The sequence below is a fragment of the Nuphar pumila genome, chromosome 4 (assembly GCF_984573655.1).
Source record: "Nuphar pumila chromosome 4, dmNupPumi1.hap1.1, whole genome shotgun sequence".
Classification (NCBI taxonomy): domain Eukaryota; kingdom Viridiplantae; phylum Streptophyta; class Magnoliopsida; order Nymphaeales; family Nymphaeaceae; genus Nuphar; species Nuphar pumila.
The window spans coordinates 70,826,556-70,849,844 of record NC_143252.1 but is presented as its reverse complement, the minus strand read 5'-3'; the positions used below and the strand labels follow the sequence as shown (position 1 = coordinate 70,849,844).

The window sequence follows — 23,289 nt, the reverse complement described above, 5'->3', positions numbered from 1 at the left end:
CCTTGATCTCCACTTTGACTTTTCAAACTTTAAATAACCTTGAAAATCACTATACCTTTATTTTCAATTTGAATTTGAAGTAAGGTGCCACATAGGATGGGACGGCCCACCTATGGGCTCCTACTAAACTAATAAAAATGGATTTTAATTTAAAAAAAAGAAAACTATTATATTAAACCATTATTGAATAATCATAAAATTCCAATTAAATACCATTTTTGTTTTATTTAACCACAACTCATGTGAAAATGTAAAGGAATTGAATATAAGTTAATTCCATCTTATTAAGCATATTAATATGTATATTTTTAAAATCTACTTTTGTTAATTTACTTTATTTAAATAATTTTACTTAAAAGAAAAATCAACATTTTCTTTTTAAGTAAGACTTTTTCAATTAGACATCACTTAGAATTTTCTGAGATATCCAAACCATGTAGGGTTTATATTTACTACAATTCAATATAATTAAACCCCTTAATCCTTACGAATATACTCAAACATTAATTTTTAAAGAAATTAGGGTTTTATATTGGCACGAAATTCAGGACATTTCACAATGCTATAGAAAAGAACTTAGAAATTTTCGGATATTACATCCAATCCCCCTTAAAAAAAAAATCGTCCTCGAAATTTGGTTAACATTACGTACCGAACAAGTCTGGATATTTAGCTCTCATATCAGCCTCGGGCTCCCAAGAACACTCCTCAAGCCTGTGGTGCTGCCATCGTACTTTAACAAGTGGAATTGACTTATGTCGCAACACTTGTTCTCGTCGATCTACTATCTCTACCGGTTGTTCCTCAAACGTGAGATCTCTCTGAACCTCGACCTCGTCATACTGAATAACATGAGTAGGATCTGGTACATATTTCCTCAACATTGACACATGGAAAACATCATGGATGTTGGAAAACTGAAGGGGAAGTGCCAATCTATACGCGGTGCCTCCTATCCTCTCAAGGATGAGGAACGGTCCTACATACCTCGGACTCAATTTCCCTTTCTTGCCGAACCAAAATACACTCTTGGTTGGCGATACTTTGACAAACACATGATTACCAACCTCAAAAGAAACCTCTCGCCTCTTTGGATCTGCATAACTCTTCTGACGGCTTTGCGCTGTCAAAAGCCTCTTACGAATCAACTGTACTTGATCTGTATAATGCTGCAAAACTATAGGCGATTTAACAGTTCGATCACCTACCTCGCTCCAACAAACAGGGGACCTACAGGGTCGCCCGTACAATGACTCATATGGGGCCATGCCGATACTCGAATGATAACTGTTATTGTAGGCAAACTCAGCTAACTTTAGGTGCTTACTCCAGTCACCTATCCACTCCAATGCACACGCTCGCAACATATCCTCGAGTGTTTGAATAGTCCTCTCTGACTGACCATCCGTCTGGGGGTGAAAAGTTGTGCTAAACTTAAGCTTTGTCCCCAAAGCTTTCTGAAGTTGTCCCCAAAACTTTGACGTGAATCTAGGATCTCTGTCTGAGATAATCGAAACAGGTATCCCATGTAATCTGACAATCTCGTCGACATATAAATCCGCCAAACTCTCCAAGGTTTGATTTGCCCTGGTCGGTAAGAAGTGTGCCGACTTTGTAAGGCGATCCACAATCACCCAAATGGTGTCATACTGCTGGCGTGTCTTGGGTAGACCTACCACAAAGTCCATGGTAATGTCTTCCCACCTCCACTGCAGAATCTCAATCGATTGCATCATACCGCCTGGTCTTTGGTGCTCTATCTTGACCTGCTGACAGATTAAGCATCTCGACACGTATTCAGCGATGTCTCTCTTCATGCCGGGCCACCAGTAATTCCTCTGAAGATCCTTATACATCTTGGTGCTTCCGGGATGTATAGTGAATCTGGTACGATGTGCCTCATCCAATAACTCTTTCCTCAACTGGGGCCATATGATAGGGTGCTTTAGATATTGGGGTCGTTCCAGGCACCAACTCTATCGCAAAGTCCACCTCTCTGGTAGGCGGTATGCCTGGCAGGTCATCTGGAAAAATGTCTGAAAAATCTCGAACTACGTCCAAGTCTACCAGTGGTGTAGTACTGGGGTCTATCCAAGAAACACTAGCCAAAAAGGCCTCACACCCCTTTTCTACACAACGATGTGCCTTTAATGCCGAGATAAGTCATCCTTTGCTCTCCTTTTTACAGGCCTTGTACTCGAGTACAGGCTGATCAGGGTGAGCAAATTGAATGTGTCGCTCATGACAAAGCATACAAGCGTAATGCTCATACATCCAATCTATGCCAAGAATTACATCATAACCGACCATATCCAACAGAATAAGATTGGCAGGGAGGTTCTGCCCTTCAATCATAACCTCTACTCTAGATAGATAGGTACGAGCGATAGAGCTACCGCTCGAAGGTGTGATAACTTCCAGAGTATATCCCAAAGAAGTCGGCGTGACACCAATCAAATTCGCAAAACGTATGGATACGAAGGAATGCGTAGCACCAGTGTCAAAAAGAACTTTAGCATCAAACTTTGCAATAGGGATTGTACCTTCAATGACGTTGGCATCTTCTTGCAACTCCCCTGCAGAAGTCGCATATACGCGTCCAGTAGCTTTCTTCTGACCTTGCGGCTGGGACTGCTGAGGTCGCTGCTGCTGTGGTCCTCTAGGAACAGGGGCAACTCCCTCCTGAGCTGGCCTCATAGGGCAGTCTTTGATGAAGTGACCCTGTTTTCCACATCTCAGACATGCACCCGAGACTCTATAGCAGACTCCAGGGTGCCTCTTGTTGCAGTGCTTACATACTGCATAAGACTGCGGTGCCGGTGTGTCGCCCTGTTGTCCCTTGGCCTTCTTTGCGGGTGGCGCCTTACTACTCTCTGCTGCTGGTCGAGGAGCCTTATTCCCATTGCCCTTCGACTTGTCGAAACGGCTAGGCTGAGTCTTCTTAGAAGACTCCCAGTCATCCTGAAGTATTGTGGCCATCTCGATGGCCTGGTTGAGGTTTTGAGGACGGCTGGTCAGCACTCTCGTCCTCAGTCCATCACGTAAACCCTGCACATACTTCTTAGCTCGCGCCTCGTCAGTGGTATAAGTATGTGGGCAGTACTTCTCTAAATGTCGGAAACGTGTAGTGTACTCTGCCACCTTCATGGACCCCTGTCGAAGATCTAAAAACTCTTGTTTCTTACGATCGCGCGCGTACTGGGGAAAGTAGGTGTCCATGAATACTGCTGTAAACTCCTCCCATGTGAGGGCGCGTCGCTCATCAGGCGTATAGCGTACTTCGCGTGTCGTCTCCCACCAGCTCTTGGCATCTCCTTGAAGCCGATAAGTGGCAAAAGAAACCTGCCTCTCAGCAGGAACCTCAAGAATCTCGAAAATCTCGCTTATGGCGCGAACCCATTCCTCCGCTGCATCTGAATCTTCCTTACCAATGAAAGCAGGAGGGCTCAATTCCATAAAGCGCTTGTACGACGCCCCATTGGTTGCGACAGCTGGTGCCGCAATATGGCCCTCATGTTGATGGCCTGCACCATTGCCATTACCTCCGTTGCCGGCATGGTTCTGACAATAGGCCGTCAGATTCGCGAGGGCTTCAAAAATAAAGTCCCTCTGAGCAGTCCAACCTGGGGGTTGTCTTCCGGCCATCTAAAGACACACACATTGATTCAGATTACTTATAAGTTGGGTATAAATACAAAATTCTCATTCATGTAATCCTATCAGATCTACGTTCTGATTCTTATCGCATTTATCAACAGAAATAATTACAGACATACAATTTTTTATAACAAGTCATCAAAACAAATAGAAATGGAAGCATACTTACAGCGATGGTGGTCGGTTGGACGAGCTTTGAGCCTTGCTTTCCTTATGCTTTGATACCATGTTTGTAACACCCCAATTTTTATAACCCGAAATTGGTGGAATTTTTTTTTTTTTGAAATACATTTAAATCTTTTAGCAGTTAACAGCGAAAAAACACATTGGGCATAAAACTTGGTGTGCTACTTTAGATGAATGCTTGCAAACATATACTTATGGAATTTAAACTTTAACAACTAATTAACCATGCATAAAATAAAATCAAGTTCCATAATATCCAAAATTTATCACATTTGTCATTGAATTGAATTAAAGTAAAATCAGAGTTCAGAATTCATGAAGCAGAGGAAAGGTAGGCTGAGTCCCCGTCGCAACCTTCCACCTTCGCACATAAGTACCTACTCATTACCTGAAAATTTTTAAACCATATAGGGTCAGACAACATGTCTCAGTAGAGTAATTATGCTAAACTTGTAAGACAGAATAACAAGACAAGGATTTCAATAAAATTTTCATGATTTAACATTTAATTTAACTTAAAAAAAATCATACAACAATCATGCATGTTTAGAAGTTTCATATTTAACAGAAAGACATAAATTCATATATTCAAAATACAAATTGCATGAACCATTAAAATGCATGACTTACCATATGCAGAAGTTCTTTCAATGCATGCATATTTTCTTATCTTTAGTTACATTTTCTTAATTAGATGATGCATGCGATGCCAAATTAATGCACACACCATTTAAGCTATCACTTCTTAGCCCTGCTGATACGACACAGGCAGACATTCTCAGATCAGGACCATGACACAGGACGTGTTTTACATACAGGGGTGGCTTTAGTCTGGCCAGGTCCATTCACTAAGACGGGGTGAGGGACGTTAATACGAGAGAGATTCCCAACACCTTTCAACCCGATGCATCAGTTTTTCCTCATGAGTACTATAACCTCTACGCTGCAGTCTAATGCAGAGGTTTTCCCCCTAAAATCGTGGGAGGGGAGGAGCAACCTTCCGTGCCCGTAACAGAACTTGCCCCACGAAGTTTTGTATCACCTGCTACTCTCCAAGCAAGTATCTTGAGTTTAATGTCACATGATTACTTGATTTCAGTCATACTTTTTATGCAACATCAAACTTAAATCACTTTATAGTCATGGATGCATTCTTATAAAGCATTGGACAAAGTCATATAATTAAACTTGTAACAGACATTTGAGCACATGCGTAGCATAAACATCTTATTCATTTTCACATCATAATGCATATGCATGTACATGGCCAATGCAACAAGGAGAATATATATGAACATCCATATCAATGAAACCATCATATCATCACAATATCATGGACATACATATAGTCAACACATTTTTAGAATTTAAAACATAAACTTGTATTCATTGGACCTTTTGATCCTAAATCTTTAATGTGTAACCATTCCGTTTACAATTCATGCCATAATCATATAAGATTGCATAAAATCAGACCTACATAATCATTCACATAATGCATACTAAATCTATAAAGAAATTGAATGAAAACATATATACTATGCACCCTTTGAGCCTTGATTTATGAATTTGCCCTAATTTTTCCAATTTCATAACTTTGTCTGACTGGTACAGAGCTCACAGAAAATTTTTGGCTTCATGAACAGAGTTGAAATTTTTACAGTATATAGGAACTGTTGTCAGCTATCCATAGCCGCAAACCGTTTGTAAAAACTTCTCCGTATGAGGGAGTTATGCATGTTTTACTACAGACCTATCAGTTTTTATTTTGACTATCACAGAGACGTGCTCGGTCCATGAACAGAGCCCAAATTTCTACAGTAGATGCACAATGTAGTTAGCTTTCCAACGCAACAATCCGTTCATCAAAACTCCTCCAGACGAGGGAGAAACGACCATTTTACTGAACGGAGGTCAAGTGAAAAACCTGAAATTCTGAGATTTGCATTTGGGTGAATCAAACCGAGTCACCCGAATCCCAAGAAAAATTAAAAGAAATAGGAAATACGCATGAAATAAAATTCCAAAAATTCTAAAATATTTACAGTAGATGAAACACTTCATAATCTATCAATCCAAACTAATATTTGCATAAAAATCATGGAATAAATCAAATACAAATATATTTTACGAATCTATTTCTAAGAAACCGATTTTTATAATAAACCCGATTTCAAAAATGGTTTTCTTTTGAGGAAAATGTGTTTTTGCCATGGATCATTAGATCTGAGTCAAACCCACGGTTAGGAGGGTTTGATTATGATCTAAACTCATGAAAAAGCATCAAAATCCATGCCAAGAACTCCGTTCTTGCAAGAAAAGCATAAAAACCCTACCTTTTGTTGAAAAAATTGTATTTCTTGATAGATGAACACTCTTTTTGCTCGATCCACCGATCAGCTCCTCCTTCCAGCAAGGTGAGGACCTTAGATCTCCTCTACACACCGCTTGAGGCCTGGATCTTGCACTCAAGAACCAAAAGAAATCCTAAAAGAAGAGAATTGGGAAGGGAAAGAGAGGAGAGAGAGAAGAGGGTTTTTGGGGGAGAGAGAAGCTCTCCTTTTTTTTCCAGCACAAATGAGGAGGGCAAGGGCTTTGGGAGGGTTTTATAACCCTTCTTAAATTAGGTTATGTGCTGGAATTAATTTCAGCCCTTGATCTCATTAATGAAATTCATTTGGAGCCCTTGATCTCCACTTTGACTTTTCAAACTTTAAATAACCTTGAAAATCACTATACCTTTATTTTCAATTTGAATTTGAAGTAAGGTGCCACATAGGATGGGACGGCCCACCTATGGGCTCCTACTAAACTAATAAAAATGGATTTTAATTTATAAAAAAGAAAACTATTATATTAAACTATTATTGAATAATCATAAAATTCCAATTAAATACCGTTTTTGTTTTATTTAACCACAACTCATGTGAAAATGTAAAGGAATTGAATATAAGTTAATTCCATCTTATTAAGCATATTAATATGTATATTTTTAAAATCTACTTTTGTTAATTTACTTTATTTAAATAATTTTACTTAAAAGAAAAATCAACATTTTCTTTTTAAGTAAGACATTTTCAATTAGACATCACTTAGAATTTTCTCAGATATCCAAACCATGTAGGGTTTATATTTACTACAATTCAATATAATTAAACCCCTTAATCCTTACGAATATACTCAAACATTAATTTTTAAAGAAATTAGGGTTTTATATTGGCACAAAATTCAGGACATTTCACAATGCTATAGAAAGGAACTTAGAAATTTTTGGATATTACAAGTGCGGCATGTGAAATGATGTATTATTAATTATTTAAAACGCAATCATCTAGTTTGCGGGCGGTTTTCGAAAAAGGGAGGCATGTTAAGGGACATTTCATTTATATTTGACTGACGACGTCGATTCCATATCTACGTTGCAAAGGTGGCATCAATATCTTCGTCCAGGCATGGCGCCGAAGAAGAGGACTATGGGAGAAATACGACCAGGCATGGCGCCGAAGAAGAGGACTATGAGAGAAATACGATCAAGCATGGCGCCGAAGAAGAGGACGATGGGAGCAGTACGACCAGGCATGGCGCCAAAGGAGAGGACGATTGGAGCTATACGACCAGTCACGATGCCAAAGCAGAGCACGATGGGAGCAATACGACCAGCCACGTCGCCGACGAAGAAGACAATCACTCCCACAGTACCAGCTTTAGCGCTTAAGACGTATATTTCTGCCTTTTCATGTCCTATTTTGACTTTTGTTGTTTACTGTAGAAAATCATTTCAATGTCGAATTCTGAATACTACGCTCATGGTGCACTCAGTGCAACATCCACAGATGAGGGTGGGCGGCAACTCCCTAAGGAGGTCCTAGATTACATCGAGGAGATGCAAGATAAATTTGCAGACAAGAACACTATCAGTAATTTTGTACGTACGCAACCAGTATCATTTACTAGGTCTTCGGTTTGTATGTTCTCAAGTTTGTAAATTTTTGCAACCAGACAATGTGTGATTTTGTCAATTATATTCAAGGCAACACAACGAGCAATGCAGTACGCATCATCACTCCTTATTTCATGGTATGTCTGGTCTGCCATTGTTTTTTTTTCTTTTATGACTTTCTCACTTTTCTTGGTGGTTAAACCTTACTATTTCGTGCAACAGATATACGTCCGGCGAAAGCCATACACCAGTGGATTCGCAGATGCACTACCTTGTTGGAACAACGGTGAAGAGTTCGTAGACTTTGCGAATTTTGATAAGGTAGGTTAACAAACCTCTTCTCCAAGGTTTAGTCGTTACATCCCCATCAGGATCTGTCTATGGAATTATAAATTATTCTATCGATTCGTAGATTTTACTTCCTACGTTGTGGCAAAATTCAGAACATTAGGTCTTATACGAGATGAATTTTGTGGAAAAACAACTATGGTGCTACGACTCATTGGACTGCCACAGTGGTGTAGAACGTGACGCTATGCATTTGGTAAGCTTCTGCCCATAAATGAAGCATAGCTATTTGTGGTGGACCGGACTGTACTATATTTTCCCTTTATCACAGGCGGGATTCCTGAAAGACTATTTGGGTGTCGACATTGGCGAGTGGATGTTGCTCTGTGCTGACGATGCTCCTGTACAAACTAATGGGTTCGATTGTGGCATATTCGTAATGAAGCACATTGAAGCAATATACAAAGGAGAAGAAGCTGTTTTCATCGCGGTATGAACTTTGCATCCGCTGTTATTGGGGATTCCTGTTATATATTGGTTTCACATTACATATTTTTGTTGCAGGAAGATATACTAGATTTACGCATGAAAATATGCGAAAATTTGATTGAGTTCAAAAAGAACGGGAGACAGAATCTGTAATGTGAAACCTATCGATTGCTCTCTCTGTACAACCTAAGGAACTCCGTCATCACCGTTCTCGCCCAACTACGGCTGTGCAGTCGCAAGATGGTGAGGAGCAGTCAGCGGAGGTGGAGTTGGCTGCCGGCGGTGCAGTCGCGGGCACTTAATTTATGGTCGTCAGCGGTGGCGAGGGACGCGGTTGCCGCGCTGAGGGTGACCATCAGGAGCTTCATCGTATCATTTTCCTCTCGCGAGGAGGAGGTTTCAGAGGAGCGGTCGTTCCGTTGACGGGGGTTCATCTAACCCGGTTCCGTTGACGGGGGTTCATATTCCAGTAGGCAAGTTTTGTAAAACTACAAATATTATAAATCTGTCTCCGTTGAAATATAATTTGAACATTACAACACACTCTTGTAAATCGTTGTACTGCTACATCTAAGAAAACTAAATCGTATAGAGACATAGTTTTGTGTTGTATGCGCTTAACCAATCCTGGTAATACTGGTCATCGGTAATTTAAAATACTGTACAGCGAAAGATATATTTTGTTGCTGTTCTGAAATCGCTGTATAGCTCGCTTTCCGTGAACGAAAAGTGCGGAAATGGATCACCGCGATTCCTAGTAACAAAGGCACGTAATGTTCGCTCTGAACAAAGTTGTGGTTTAATATAAGACCAAAAAAAATTTCTACAATAAAACCCACCCGCTACGTGCTACCGTGATTTGAACTACCAGGTCCCATCACATTGATTAGTTTGGAGAATAGCTCTCTGACATGCCATTGTTCAAATTCATTAATGCGGAGGGTATTTTATGTGAGATTTGCTCTTTGTTTATTAAAACTGTCGTATTAGTTTGAAAACTGACGGAGGGTGATAGGATGTTTCATTAATATTTGAATGACACATCGCACAGGTTAATGATGCGTTCCATTTTGCTTCGCAAATAAGGAACCGACAATTTCTACAAAAGCGACTTGTTCTTGAATCGAGTGTATAGGCGCTTCGACGCGGTTGTTGTATCCATGTAGACTTTTTTCATATGTATGCAATATCATAATTAAAGTAAATAGTCATTTAAAATTAAAAAAATTTACAAATTCTTACACAACATTTCATGGTAGTAGTAGTGAAGCTGACGTTAGACCATTTCTGAACAGCAAACCCGTCTTATCGCTGTGTACTATTTGTAATTACGAAAGCGACATTTTTGGCTCTTGTTCACCGCATTCATCTTGAGTCACTTCTGCGATTTTCATTCTATGCGTATCAGCAATAAGGCGATGTTTACACATCAAACATTTCATAACGATGTTGACTATTATCATTTCGAACATTACAAGGCTTCGTTCATTGCATACATCGCTATCTAATTCTGCGAATACAGCGTCGAAACAGGGTTATGCACCATTGTATATCGCTTCAATGTACTTCATTACAAATACGCCGCAATCAATGCCATTATCTTGTAATGGAGCATGGTATGCCGTGCGATAGATCCACTCGCTAACATCGACTCCCAAAATGACTTTGACGAAACCGATCTGAGAATAATGCGACCCAAAGTAAATTCAAGACCCCAGTACAGGACACGATACTCATATAGATAGAATCTTACGAGATGGGAAATGTCTAGACGTAAACCACTATCAACTTCCAAAGAATTGTAACACCAAAGTTGTTTTTTGTGTAAATCCATCACGTATAAGACCCAATGCTTTTCTGATTGCCAGAGTGTAGGAATCAATATCTGCAAATGGATCGAAAAAATGTTGTTAGCACTGTCATGTTGTAACCTTATATTTTAGGTTTGTTTGCTTACCTTTTCACTTGACAAAAGGTCTCTGCAATGATTACCGTTAACCCAATAAGGTAGGCCGTCTTTAAATCCACTGGAGTATGACAAACGGTGTAAGATCGTCTGCATACCGAAACATTGCTAACAACAACGTTAACATACGAATCAATCAGACTTAATCAATAACCAAAAGCAACGTAAAATACAACCGATACACCATGAAATACGGGCTGACGATGCTTATAGTCTGGCTTGGTGCGTTGCTTTTAATATAACTGACGAAATCAGATATAGTCTGTTTGAAGCAAATATGTTGTTGTTAACGCACATACACATGGCTTACGTATATAGACAACTCCTACTAGTTTCATACGAACAAAATTACTGATCATGTTGCATTCTGAGAATTAATTGCACATTCGTTTGATGTCCTCCACAAGTGATTGACTAAGTTTTTGCCCAACTTCGTCGGTGGATGTTCTACTGAAAATGAATAAGGACATTGCAATCAACGATATGGAAATTACATTACATAGTACACACCACAAATCACAAATAACGGCTTGAAAGAGACGGATTTTGTTGAAAATGGAGACGATGTGAAGACAATATACGCATGATTCACCATCGTCGGTCATGTAGCTGTCTTCGTCTGCTTCACTGACCACAATTTTCTTCGTTCGGGGGGGGGGGGGGGGGGGAGTTCAGGTTTATGAAGGAACCGTCAGTTTGATTGTTGCTGGTTCACGAAGTAGAAGATAATCACACCGTCGAGTACTTGTGCGACTATTTATGACCCAAAAGATCTACTGCTCAACCAACATGATCAATGAATAATGTACGACAAATCCAAAATTTATGGCAATCGGTTGGAATTGCGTAATTCGACTACATATTTGCTGCATAGCGAGCTGTGGTTATCGCGGAAAGCGATTTGTGCTGTAATACTCGACCTTTGTAAACGGTGTTAGTCAACACTGAATTGCGGTGTTAAACGATACTAGTATAAAGCGATAATGAACGTTTGTTGATAAAAACCAGAGGGATCTGAACGATCCCACGTTAAGAACTCCAAAGCGATTGTGAGTAATTGTAGAGTACCACTCAAACTTGCACTTCCACTGTTAAAGCGAACAAAGCTCACCCTGTAACAGACGAAGAGGTTTACTTACCAATTAAGAAATGAAGTGAGGAAGAGAAACGACACATTGATTAGCCTTTTATTTACAATATATGGCTAAAAGTTTTCACAAGATAACAATTGGAGGTGTTAGGAACAGGAAAGAATTGTTGCAGAAGAAGTTGAATCGACGCCTTTTAATTACAATCATAGCTTTACCAACTAACGTTAGTAAATTGACTGAAATTCTTTCTTTGTTCCATGGTTGATCTTTCTTCGTCCAGGAATGGTGCCGTTGAAATGTAAGGTTCGATTTCTCGCAATCGCTTGGAGCTGCATAAGTAGACTTCGTAATCGCTGCATAGCCAGTTGTGGTTATCGCGGGAAAGCGATTGTGCTGTCAGTTGGACAAGAATCTCGTGTGGGCTATTAGTTTACTTGTCATGCCTCTTTGCATGACCCGATTTCAACATCGTCGGATTTGTTACGAGTTTATAGTGATTTGTCATCGACGACTTGCGGTCCATGCTTGTATTTTGGCTTTAATCGATAAATAGTGATTTCTGGCTTTTGCTGGTTAATGATTCATGACATAACTAAATGGCGATTTTTTGGTTATCGTCGAATAGCGATATTTGGCACCGCAGCATAATGATTTGGGTGTATTGTTCGACTGTCAATCTAAGCGGGATGCGAAGGGTTGTTCAAGTAAGTTTTTTTTGGGCATTGATCAAGGTTGCGTTTCATTTTATGATCTAAGTAAGATTTTATTTGCGTGGTGACAAAATACGTCTTTTCCCATGCCGCCCTTTTTCGAAAAAAAACCTATTAATTAAATGATTTCATTTTAAATAATTAAAAACTGTCATTTCGAATACCGCCCTTTATCGAAGACAACCCACAACTTAAATGATTGGGTTTTAAATAATTAAAAAACTGCCGTTTCGACTTTATATCATAACAATGGTTGAATGGGAGATTGACCCGACCCGAACAAACCCGTTTTCCAGGTATGAATAATCTTTGACGATTACTTAATTGATTATCAAACATGGATACAGAGATATATTCATGCCAAATATCGTAGCCGTTGTCGGTTTTTTAACAACGTTCATTGTCGCTTTATACTAGTATCATTTAACACCGCAAATCCTTGTTGACTTACAACATTTACAAAGGGACAAGCCATTCCATTTGCGTTGTTGACCTCATGAATTGAAATCCTCGAAATGAGCGATTTCTGACAGAGAACAATATCGTACCAATTTTGGTAGGCCGGCATCCTATTGCGCGATTGCAATTTACTTACAGTTTACTTATGATCATCAGTAGCGATTTCGTCGCATCAATCTTCTCTGATCGCTATTCACTGATGTCATTTACAACGTCAAAACTCGTTAAATTATTGTTTGCGGCCTACATCGCAAATCCTTATTGTGATGTATTTTCGAAGAGGAGACAAATACAGCGATTGCTGGGCAGAAATGCTCTATCATAACGATGGTGACCTTATTCAATTCAATGCCACGCATTTTGAACAACAGACATCTATTTTCGATTAAAACTTATTTATTTACGAGATCCACAGACGAAACGTGTCTGTTACATGTAATAATAAAGAATTAAACAATAAAAGAATGTCAAGTTACGACAATTAATTATACAATTACAACAAATAGCTATCGTGATAAAAAATAATGCCCAGGGTTTATTACTAGGCACTTGACGAATCAGATGAAATATCATACACTTGTCTCTCTGTTTTTATTGGTGGACCCTCTATCTTGGGTGGCTTCTGGGTTGCGTGCATCTTACTAAAAAAGCTGGTCATCATCTCCACAACTGAGTTCAACTGTATCCCCATATTGCTAACTTCTGTCCATAATTTCTTATTCTCCCTCTCCATAAGATCGAACCTTGCGGCAGAGACAATGTGCTCTTTTGTAGAAATTATTCGCTCCTCATCGCGCTTTGTTGCTGAGGGAATCGTTGTTGTAACAGAAGAGAGACGACGTTTTGGTTGTAGAGGCTGGGCTGCAACATGAGAGAGGGCAGTTGGGATGCATGGGTTCCCAATTTTATCAATCGACAGATATCGGCGCATTGGTTCCCAATAGCGTTTGAAATACAAGGGATCAAATTGTCGTCCATTAGAACCATACGATACGGCAGGGACACCACCTAAGTTCCAAATGAATAATTCATCCCTATAGAGTTCGCGCCAATTCATGTTTCTGCACCCACCACTATTCAACTTCCTTCTCACTTCCAAAGGCATATTTGGGATGGATTGCCCTAAGCCAGATTGTAGAAAAATTCGACTACCATGCTGCAACTCGGCTTCATAATTGCAAAACAACCACAAATCGCAGTCAAACAATCTAGCAGCCTCTGCAACAACGTCTTGGTCATCGGCCTTCCCATCTCCATAAGGTCTCCACAAAACCTGTACATTGCTAATTCTTTTTAGTAATGAGTGACAAATATATTACAATTTACTTAAGCATGATATGGCGACAACAATATGTACTACGGAAAACATTCCTGCAACGATGATTACTTAAGAATGCTAAACATTACAACGATTTATAATATTCAATGATAAGTAAACAATTTTAGAACGTTTACCTCATTCAATTGCAGCCCATCTAAAATGGACTTAGCATTATGCATTGTGACGTTTATTCTAGCCCACCGACTGATCTTTGGAAAACCACAACTCGCAGGAGTAGCACGTGGACGTAATGGGATAATATGTTCCTACGCCCAAGCCTAACAAAAACAATATTATTAGTAACACTACAACCTTCAATGAAATTAGTCTACAATTACTAACTATGCAATCAACAAATACCTAAACAAATGGCCAAAATCCCCCAACTGTTTTTGTATCATTACTCGCACGGTAGAGTTGACTGTACAAGTGTGCGAGCATAGCGACACCGCAGGCATAGTTGTCGACTTCGTCTAAGTCTGTCAGGTACTGCAGCCACATGGAACTTATTCTCGAACCAGAACAATCGGAAAATAATGTAAGAGCAAAAAAATAAAGAAGGAAGCCGCGCAACTCTTGGTCAGCTGTTTCAGATGCACAAGTAGCGGAGCGACCTTCCCATTTATTACAGATAAATGACACTTTCATTGATGTGGACTTCATTCCACCTGAAATACATTGACTCCATTCGTCCATCGACATTCCCAAAAGGGTCGTGCATTCTTCTCTTGCGTTATAGTTTGAATGTCGTAATAGGACAGCACTGCCATCGCACTTAAGGCCAGTGATCCTCGCCACATCTTCTAGAGTCATGGTCATCTCAAAAGAATCAAACTCGAATGTGTTAGTCTTATCATTCCACTTATTTACCAGGTGGGTCATGGTATTCCAGCAAGTTTCAAAATATTGCTGGTCCAAAAGGGCACCGAAGTGCATATTTCATAATCGGTCTTTCTGATATGCACTCAGCTGACCATACCATGACAGAACTACAGGCCATTGACACCGGCCTCCGAGCTTTTCACCTGGTGCTCTACTTCTCCTGTGACCTCCCTGTAACAAAAAATAACATATTATTCATACCAATTGTCAATTAGTTCCATTTGTATTTATAAATACTATTCTACTAACCGCTATAAATAATATTGGTTGCACACAGACTATCGCAGTAATCGCTATAGATATTAATACCTAACACAGTAATCGCTGTACCAAAATCGCTGAACATATTATTAAATCTTCAAAGACAGGCCAGATTTATTTACCTTGGTCACTCTTTTCTCCTGTTCTCCCTCCAACCTAGGCCTTTCTGGTGGGTCCACTGCATCCAACTGCCTTTCCCTTTCCTTCACTACCGGCTCCACCATCGTCTTCCTTTCTCTATCCTTTTTCTCGTTCTTCTTCTCCTTCATTATTCTCTCCTTCCTTTTCTCGAGCTCTTTCTCCTGCCTTTCTCTCTCCTTCCTTTCCTCGTCCTCCTTCTCCTTCCTTATTCTCTCCTTCCTTTTCTCGTGCTCCCTCTCCTTCCTTTCTCTCTCCTTCCTTTCCTCGTCCTCCATCTTCTTCCTTTCTCTCTACTTTCGCTCCTCCTCCCTCTCCTTCCTTTCTCTCTGCTTTCTCTCCTCCTTCTCCTTCCTTTCTCTCGCCTTTCTCGCCTCCTCCTTCTCCTTCATTTCTCTCTCTTTCCTTTCATCGTCCTCATTCTCCTTCCTTTCTCTCTCCTTCTGCGCCTTCTCCTTCCTTTCTCTCTCCTTTTTCGCCTCCTCCTTCATTTCTCTCTCCTTTTTCTCGTCCTCCTCCTTCCGTTGCCTTTCTTTCTCTTCCTTTTCTTCCTCCTCCAAATAGTGTTTCCTTCTTTCCAGCACTTCCTCCTCCTGCTTCTTCCTTTCTCTTTCCTTTTCTTCCTCCTCCTCCTTCCGCCGCCTTTCTTCCTCCTCCTCGTTCTCCTTCTTCCGCCGCCTTTCTTCCTCCTCCTCCTTCTTCTTCCGCCACCTTTCTTCCTCCTGCCGCCTTTCTCCCACCGCCTTTCTTCCTCCTGCCGCCTTTCTTCCACCTGCTTCTTCCTTTCACTTTCCTTTTCTTCCTCTTCCTTCTCCTTCCGCTGCCTTTCTTCCTCCTCCTCCTTCTCCTTCCGCCATCTTTCTTCCGCCTGCCGCCTTTCTTCCGCATGCCGCCTTACTTTCACATGCTTCTTCCTTTCTCTTTCCTTCTGTTTCTCCTTCTCCTTCTCCTTCTGCCGCCTTTCTTTCTCTTACAAGTCTTGTTTCCTTCTTTCCTGCACTTCCTCCTCCTGCTTCTTCATTTATCTTTCCTTTTGTTCCTCCTCCTCCACCTTCCGTTGCGTTTCCTTATTCTCCTCATCCTCCTTCTCCTTCGTTGCACTTCCTCCTTATTCATTTGCATTTGCCTCTCCTCCGCCTCCTTCAGTAGCTTTGCCTTGTTTCACATTGCTTTATTGTCCGAGATCCAGTTATTATCGCCCTTGACTCAATCTGTACCTTGTTAAAATACCTTTGTCAATCCTCCGCACTCTTTTTTTCCCTTTCCCTCTACTCTGCCATCTTCCTCCGCCTTCTCTTTTCATTCTCCTCCGTATTTCTTTGCTTTGCCTTCTCTTCGTCATCCTTTTTCTGCATCTTTCGTTCTTCAGCATTCTTTCTTTGGTCAGTAGCCTCGATATCTGATGGATAATCCTCTGCATAATACAATTCCAACGCTTTTTCCCTGTCTTTATCGTTCTCAATCTTAAGTATATTTTGGTATCTTTCAAAAACCTTGGATAGATGGGACTGACGGATCACTTCTCTAATACACAAACCATAGAACGACGGGGCATCTCTTCTCTAATGAGGCACAAATATTGTTAACTTGCACAACAAATTAAACGATTATCATGATTACAAATCGTCGCAACATTTGGGTTCATAAGTACACATCTTTGTAAGATTTCTCAAACTTACAAGTCGTTGTATAAGAAGAAACCTACAGATTGAATAACGAAACCTTACACGAAACTCACCGAAACGATAGAATTTTGGATATTCCAACTGTAGAATAAGCAACAGTAAAAACTAATACGCAACAGAAGGTGGCAACGATGTTGCGACTGCGCGTAAGACAGAAACGGATGCTCTGAAACAAAGGAAAGGATGCTTCGTTTACACAGATGAAAGAAAAGGATGCTCCGGTAGAGTTTTCTGCTTTGGGCGAGAATGGATTGTTTTGAACTATTTAAATCCTACAACATACAGCTTGCTACATACACAAACTTTGCGAAACATTTTGGCGCGATAACGATAAAGGGCATTTTTATTTTTTTCACGAACCGACGATTCAGTTTTCTAGAAGAAGGGCATTTATGTTCGTTCGAGGAAGAAGAAGCGAATGACGGTAAATGATACTTAAGTCTTTGCTGCGGCACCAAATTACGATGCAATATGATGCGGACACACATGGGGATACATGTCGGTCTGCATCTTATACGTGGTGCTATTTGGAACCCCTAAACATAAGATCTTAGTACCGGCCCTGTTGGGAGGGGGGGACATATAACCTACTTCGGGCTTGCGGTGTTGAAGACCTTGTTTGCTGCCCCCATCCCGATCCACTGCCGTTCCCTCATGATAACCATCTCATGATGGCTCTAGATGGACAAAGTCATGGTCATCGGCAGCACGTGCTACGTTCGTGAAAGCACGTGCGGTGCTATGAGTGTCGTAAGCTCTCCTGCCTGGGGAAGTACAATGCCAAAAGAGGCTCCGGCTTCCCACATCACTCTTTCGTACGTCCAGCGGTCGGTTTATTTAAAAATGGGACGTTGCGGGGTTGCATATTTTACGCCCGTTTAGAAATTCAAATTTTAAAAATCCCAAGCTATCCCCCTTCCGTTTTCCTCAACGTAGAACTCATGGGAATATTTAAAAATAAATGAGGGAATACCAGAGCTGGTGGGTCTATCGATGCCACCATCGAGCGCATACGACAGGTCTAAGTAAAAAAGGTACGGTCATTTTTTGGGTTGTTTTTTTCTTTTAACTTGTCATTGAGGTGGGGACCATATTTTCGAAAGGTCCAAGTCGGGTAGTTTAGATGGACGACAACTGAGATGGGGGCAGAAAAAGCATAATAGCATGAAATAGAGGAAGGTATAGCTTACAAAATGCCAAAAAAGCGTTTCTTTTTATCTTTTTTTATTTTTCTTTCGATCGCCGTTAATGGGGATGGCAGTGGACCTGGAAGGCAGAGGACAAGGTCTTGACCCTTGCTTCGTCTTAAAATTTTGCCCTCCATCTCAGCCTAGATCTTCGGACGAGCTTTTATTTTAACCTTAATCCCCACTTTCATTTCTGTTTCATATCCTCCATCCCCTATCCAAACTGGGTGAGGTGAGATAGAGCTCGGTTTCTCTCTAGCCCACTGCCATTCTTAAAAGTACTAATGAGAATCAAAGATGGGGTGCATAAGTTCATCCCCACCTTCGTTCCTGCTAGGGTTTTGATTTTAACCTTCATCCCCGTTTCATGTCCTCCATCACGATCCAAATGACACGTAGGCCTTCGTTTTCCCCCGTCCACTGCCCTTCCTACCCGTCCAATTCGACCAACCTCGCCCACCTCCAATATCTCATAGTCACTCATCACTTTAGCCTCTGCCAGCTGCAACAACAGAGGATAAAAGGAGAAATTCCAGGGAAAGAATATTACGCAACTTCCTTTTCACTATCACCATTGCTCACCAGGCAGGGCGCGGAAAGCAAAGTTTTTTTTTCCCCAAGTAGCAGAAGGCGTGCAGGGCTGCCCTCTGCCGTCTCCCCCAAACTTAACTCAGGGCACTGCCCTATGTCCTCTCCCAAATAAAATGCCATCCCTGCCCTTGGACAAAGTGCTTTTGAAACGAACAAAGCCAGGGGTATATTGTGTTGCCTGTGTTCTGCTAGCCGTAAGTATCAACGACGAAAATTAAATGAATAAATTATTAACTTAAAACATGGTAAACAACGGAAAAAGATGAATCGGAGCCGTTGGTATCGGAAAATGGGTTTGCGTTTTCCTTATTCATCGGGATTCCCTCCCCTACGTATTTTCTTTTTTCCATTCCTTGAACCGATTTGTTTTCTCCGTCCCCGTCTCCGTCCCGTTTCTCATCATAAAACCCTAATTTATTTTACCAACATTTATTGGTACCGGTTTTCTAAGTGCACCAACTCCATTAATCCAAGTGTTGTGTTGACGACAAAAGAAGACCCTCCTCTGTAGACGAAACAGCTGTCGAAGCATCATGTTATCGTACTTTTTTCCTCTTATGTTGGGTAAGTTCTCGGTCGAATGGCTTCTGGAAGACGGGTAAGGTAAACGTAGGGACAATAGCGTAAATACCGAGAGAGACAGATAGAAAAAAAAAATGCCCTAGGCCTTACCCAGTGGTTCTCTCTCTGCCTTTCACCTCGATTTGCAGACGATATCGTTGTTGCTCTCTCTCTCTCTCTCTCTCTCAAAGCAGCTTTCCCAGAGAACAAGAACAGGATGAACCACCACACTTTTGCCTTTGCTTTTATCCCACGCCCTTCATCACGTGTTTAATCGAAGATAGCCTCGCTTTCTCGGCGGTTCGGGTTGCCATCCTTGTCGTTACCTCTTCTAGGGACCAACAGACAAAGAAGAGAGGGATTTGGCAAAGGCACAGATGCAAGAACCCCTTTGAGGGAAGGCATAGGGACGGACTATACCGCTCCTTTCCTTTCCTTCTGTTTCCTCTCTTCCTTTGTCCTTCGATGTGATGAGCATTATGGGTGTCTTTCACTGCGAAGCTCGCCATATCCTCCTCCACTTGGTTTTCTTGTGGCTTTGGGCTTATGGCTTCAGGGTGAGCCACGGGGCCACTGCTTCTGAGGTAGCGACTCTGATGGAGATGAAGGCGACTTTGGACCCTCAGAGTCGGATTCTCTCCTCATGGACGAGCGACGGGAACCCTTGCAGGGACTCCTTCTTGGGTGTAGCATGCAATGAGCAGGGCAGGGTCGCTAACATATCGTTGCAGGGGAAGGGGCTCTCCGGTTCTGTCCCTGAATCTGTGTCCGGTCTCACAAGCCTTACTGGGCTTTACCTCCACTACAACTCCTTGAAGGGCCAGATACCCAAGCAGATCTCCAACCGCACTCAGCTCACCGATCTCTACCTCAACGTCAATGAACTCTCCGGCTCCATCCCTCTGGAGCTGGGATCCATGCCCAACCTTCAAGGTAAAAAGGAACAAAAAAGTAGTGCTATTTTCATTGTTTCTGTTTCGGTTCTCTGCAGGCTAAACGCTAGATTTAGCTAATGCAAGTCGTGGGCTTTCATTTCTTTCTCTTTTTTTTCTTTTTGTCTTGTCTTCGTCCACTCTCTTCTCCCTCCCCCAGCGTTGCAGCTTTGTTGTAATCAGCTACAAGGGAGCATTCCTAAGGAGTTGGGGTCTTTGAAGAAGCTAAGCGTCTTGGCTCTTCAGAACAACCGATTGACTGGCGCCATCCCGGCTACGCTTGGAGATCTGGCGCTGCTGACTCGGCTGGATTTGAGTTCCAACCAGCTCTTCGGTTCCATCCCCAGCAAACTCGCCTCTCTTTCACAGCTGACAGTTCTGGATGTCCGCAACAACAGTCTCTCCGGCACCGTCCCAAGTGGTATCTCCCGTGCCCTTTGCTTTTTTTCCCCTATTTTTCCCCGATTATGTTCCTTATTTTCATTAAAGTACCACGCAACGTCAACAATCGATGATGATACTCTCTCTCTCTCTCTCTCTCTCTCTCTTCTGCCCTCCCCTTTTCATGTTTGTTGTTCGTTGGTGTCTGCACGCATACGATATTCGCGTACCAAGATTTTAAACGATTGAAGGGAGGTTTTCGTTACGAAAACAACAAGGATCTGTGTGGTGTGGGTTACGACAACCTAAGAGCCTGCACTTCATCGGATCCTTCTTCACAACAACTCGTAAGGCCTGAACCGTTTGGGGGCGTTCCTCCCAAGATCCCTGAGTCTGCTAATGTTCAGCAACCCACAACGTGCGGCGGAAGGAGCTGTCTCCAGAATTCCACCTCTGTTTCCTCCAAAGCTCCGAGGGTCGCAGTGTTGGTGGGTGTCGTGGCCATTGCTGTTGGGAGCTTGGTATGCAGCCTCTTCCTCTTCTCGTGGTATCGGCGGCAGAAGCAGAAGATCGGTAGCACCTTCGAGCCGAGCGACAGCCGCGTGAGCACGGAGGTGACGACCGTCAAGGACTTCAGCAGGAAGAGCGCCTCCCCCTTGATTAGCCTCGAGTACTCCCACGGGTGGGATCCCCTGGCGGATGAAGGCCACAACTGCTGCGGCAGCAGCAGCAGCAGTGTGGGTGCTTTTCGCTCGCAGGATCCTCTGCACGCCTTCAGATTCAATCTGGAGGAGGTGGAATCGGCAACCCAGTACTTCTCTGAAGTCAATCTCTTGGGGAGGAGCAACTTCTCTGCCGTGTACAGGGGAATCCTGAGGGATGGCTCTCTTGTTTCCGTGAGGAGCATCAACAAGACGAGCTGCAAGACGGAGGAGGATGACTTCCTCAAAGGTTTGAAGATCGTTGCGTCTCTCCGCCACGACAATCTCGTCAAGTTGAGGGGCTTCTGTTGCTCTAGGGGAAGGGGGGAGTGTTTCCTGCTCCACGATTTCGTGCCCAACGGTAGCTTGGTTGACTATCTCGACACAGTCGACGATGGTGGAAAGACGCTCGAGTGGTCCACCCGGGTTTGGATCGTCAATGGCATTGCTAAAGGTACGTGATGCTCTCTGTCTCCCTCTCCCTCATTAATTATTTTTATTGCAATTATTTTTCATCTCTGCGTTTTCGTTTTCATTCTGCTAATGCTTGGCAGACTCCATGGTTCCCTGAATTGCAAATTAAATCCAAGTGGGGTAAATGCACGATCTCCGCATTTGGATGGAAGATTACAGCGCATTCTTATCAGTTTCATCTTTTCTTTTGGATCATTGGATGGACATTTGCATTTGTGGAAACGATTTTGATTCAAGGCGATATTTTCACCTTTTCTTCTTCTTGCTTCTCTGTTTTGTGTCGTCAGGCATGGAATACCTGCATGGGAATATCAATAAGCCTCCATTGGTTCATCAGAACATATCAGCAGAAAAAGTTCTGCTGGATCAACACTTCAATCCTTTGCTCTCTGGCTCGGGTCTGCACAAGCTTCTGGCTGATGATGTTGTCTTCTCCACGCTCAAGGCCAGTGCTGCCATGGGGTACCTCGCCCCTGAATACATGACGGTTGGTCGCTTCACAGAGGAGAGCGACGTCTATGCCTTTGGAGTGTTGGTGCTACAGATCTTGTCGGGCAAGAGGAGGGTCACTCTATCAATGCGGCAAGCCGCTGAATCGGGGAACCTGGGAGATTTCATGGATCCAAAGCTGCAAGGCCATTACTCCATAACGGAGGCCATGAGCATGGTCAGGGTCGCGCTATGCTGTACGAGTGAATTGCCGAGCCACAGGCCAGCCATGTGCACAGTAGTCCAAGAGCTCAACAGCCGTAACAGCTGATTCATTGATCGATCCATCCATCGATCAGCTCTCGCCTGGCAGCATCGTTCGTTTTTTGGATGACTGAGGAGGACACGGAATGGATCACTGACTTGCCTCCTGCTAATTGGATTATTTAACAATCGGAGAACCATTTCATGTTTGTATCCTTTTTTATCACTACTATTACCCACTCGGTGGGCACCCCTAGCGAGTGATTGCTTGCTCTCCTTTTGGGGGACCCTGGTGGTACGACACCGTGAAGCTGCCGGTGATGTTTAGGTAGCTTTCATGTAAAAGCAAGCAAGCGTTGAACTCGTTGGGGTGTATCTTTGTTACTGGCGCTTCTCAATTCTCTCTCGGTCTGTCTATCATGTGCAAGTTCGTCCTCTTCTTCCATTGGCAAAATTGATCAACGAGACAGGCATTCAGGCATAAATCTCTATGTCCTTAGTCACGGCTATACCTACCTAAGTAACCGGTTGAATTACGTAGACATTAAAATTGGAAAAGATAGATAAATGGATCCCACATGAAATCTCGTCGCTGTGCAACAATAGCTGCAGGAGCTTCCATGTTTCTTTTCTCGTTTTTCATAAATAGTCACACGCAAATGTGGTGCGATATACTACACGGGAAAGGTTGGTAAG

General features: G+C 42.2%; 1 protein-coding gene across 1 annotated transcript; it reads left to right on the top strand.

The window, feature by feature from the left end:
- Positions 1–19,528: 19,528 nt before the first annotated feature.
- On the top strand, positions 19,529–22,991 carry LOC149840266 (uncharacterized). Its single transcript, XM_090003089.1, has 4 exons — positions 19,529–20,345; positions 20,505–20,765; positions 20,960–21,880; positions 22,188–22,991. Exons 1-4 carry the CDS (start codon positions 19,883–19,885, stop codon positions 22,658–22,660), a joined length of 2,118 nt encoding a protein of 705 aa, XP_089859215.1. The 5' UTR covers positions 19,529–19,882; the 3' UTR covers positions 22,661–22,991.
- Positions 22,992–23,289: the final 298 nt, after the last annotated feature.

Bases quoted from the DNA above. Each gene is read 5' to 3' on its own strand.
- LOC149840266 (XM_090003089.1), top strand. From the start codon at position 19,883: ATGAGCATTATGGGTGTCTTTCACTGCGAAGCTCGCCATATCCTCCTC. The intron at 20,766-20,959 runs GTATCTCCCGTG...TCGCGTACCAAG, and splicing joins CTCCGGCACCGTCCCAAGTG to ATTTTAAACGATTGAAGGGA. The intron at 21,881-22,187 runs GTACGTGATGCT...TTGTGTCGTCAG, and splicing joins CGTCAATGGCATTGCTAAAG to GCATGGAATACCTGCATGGG.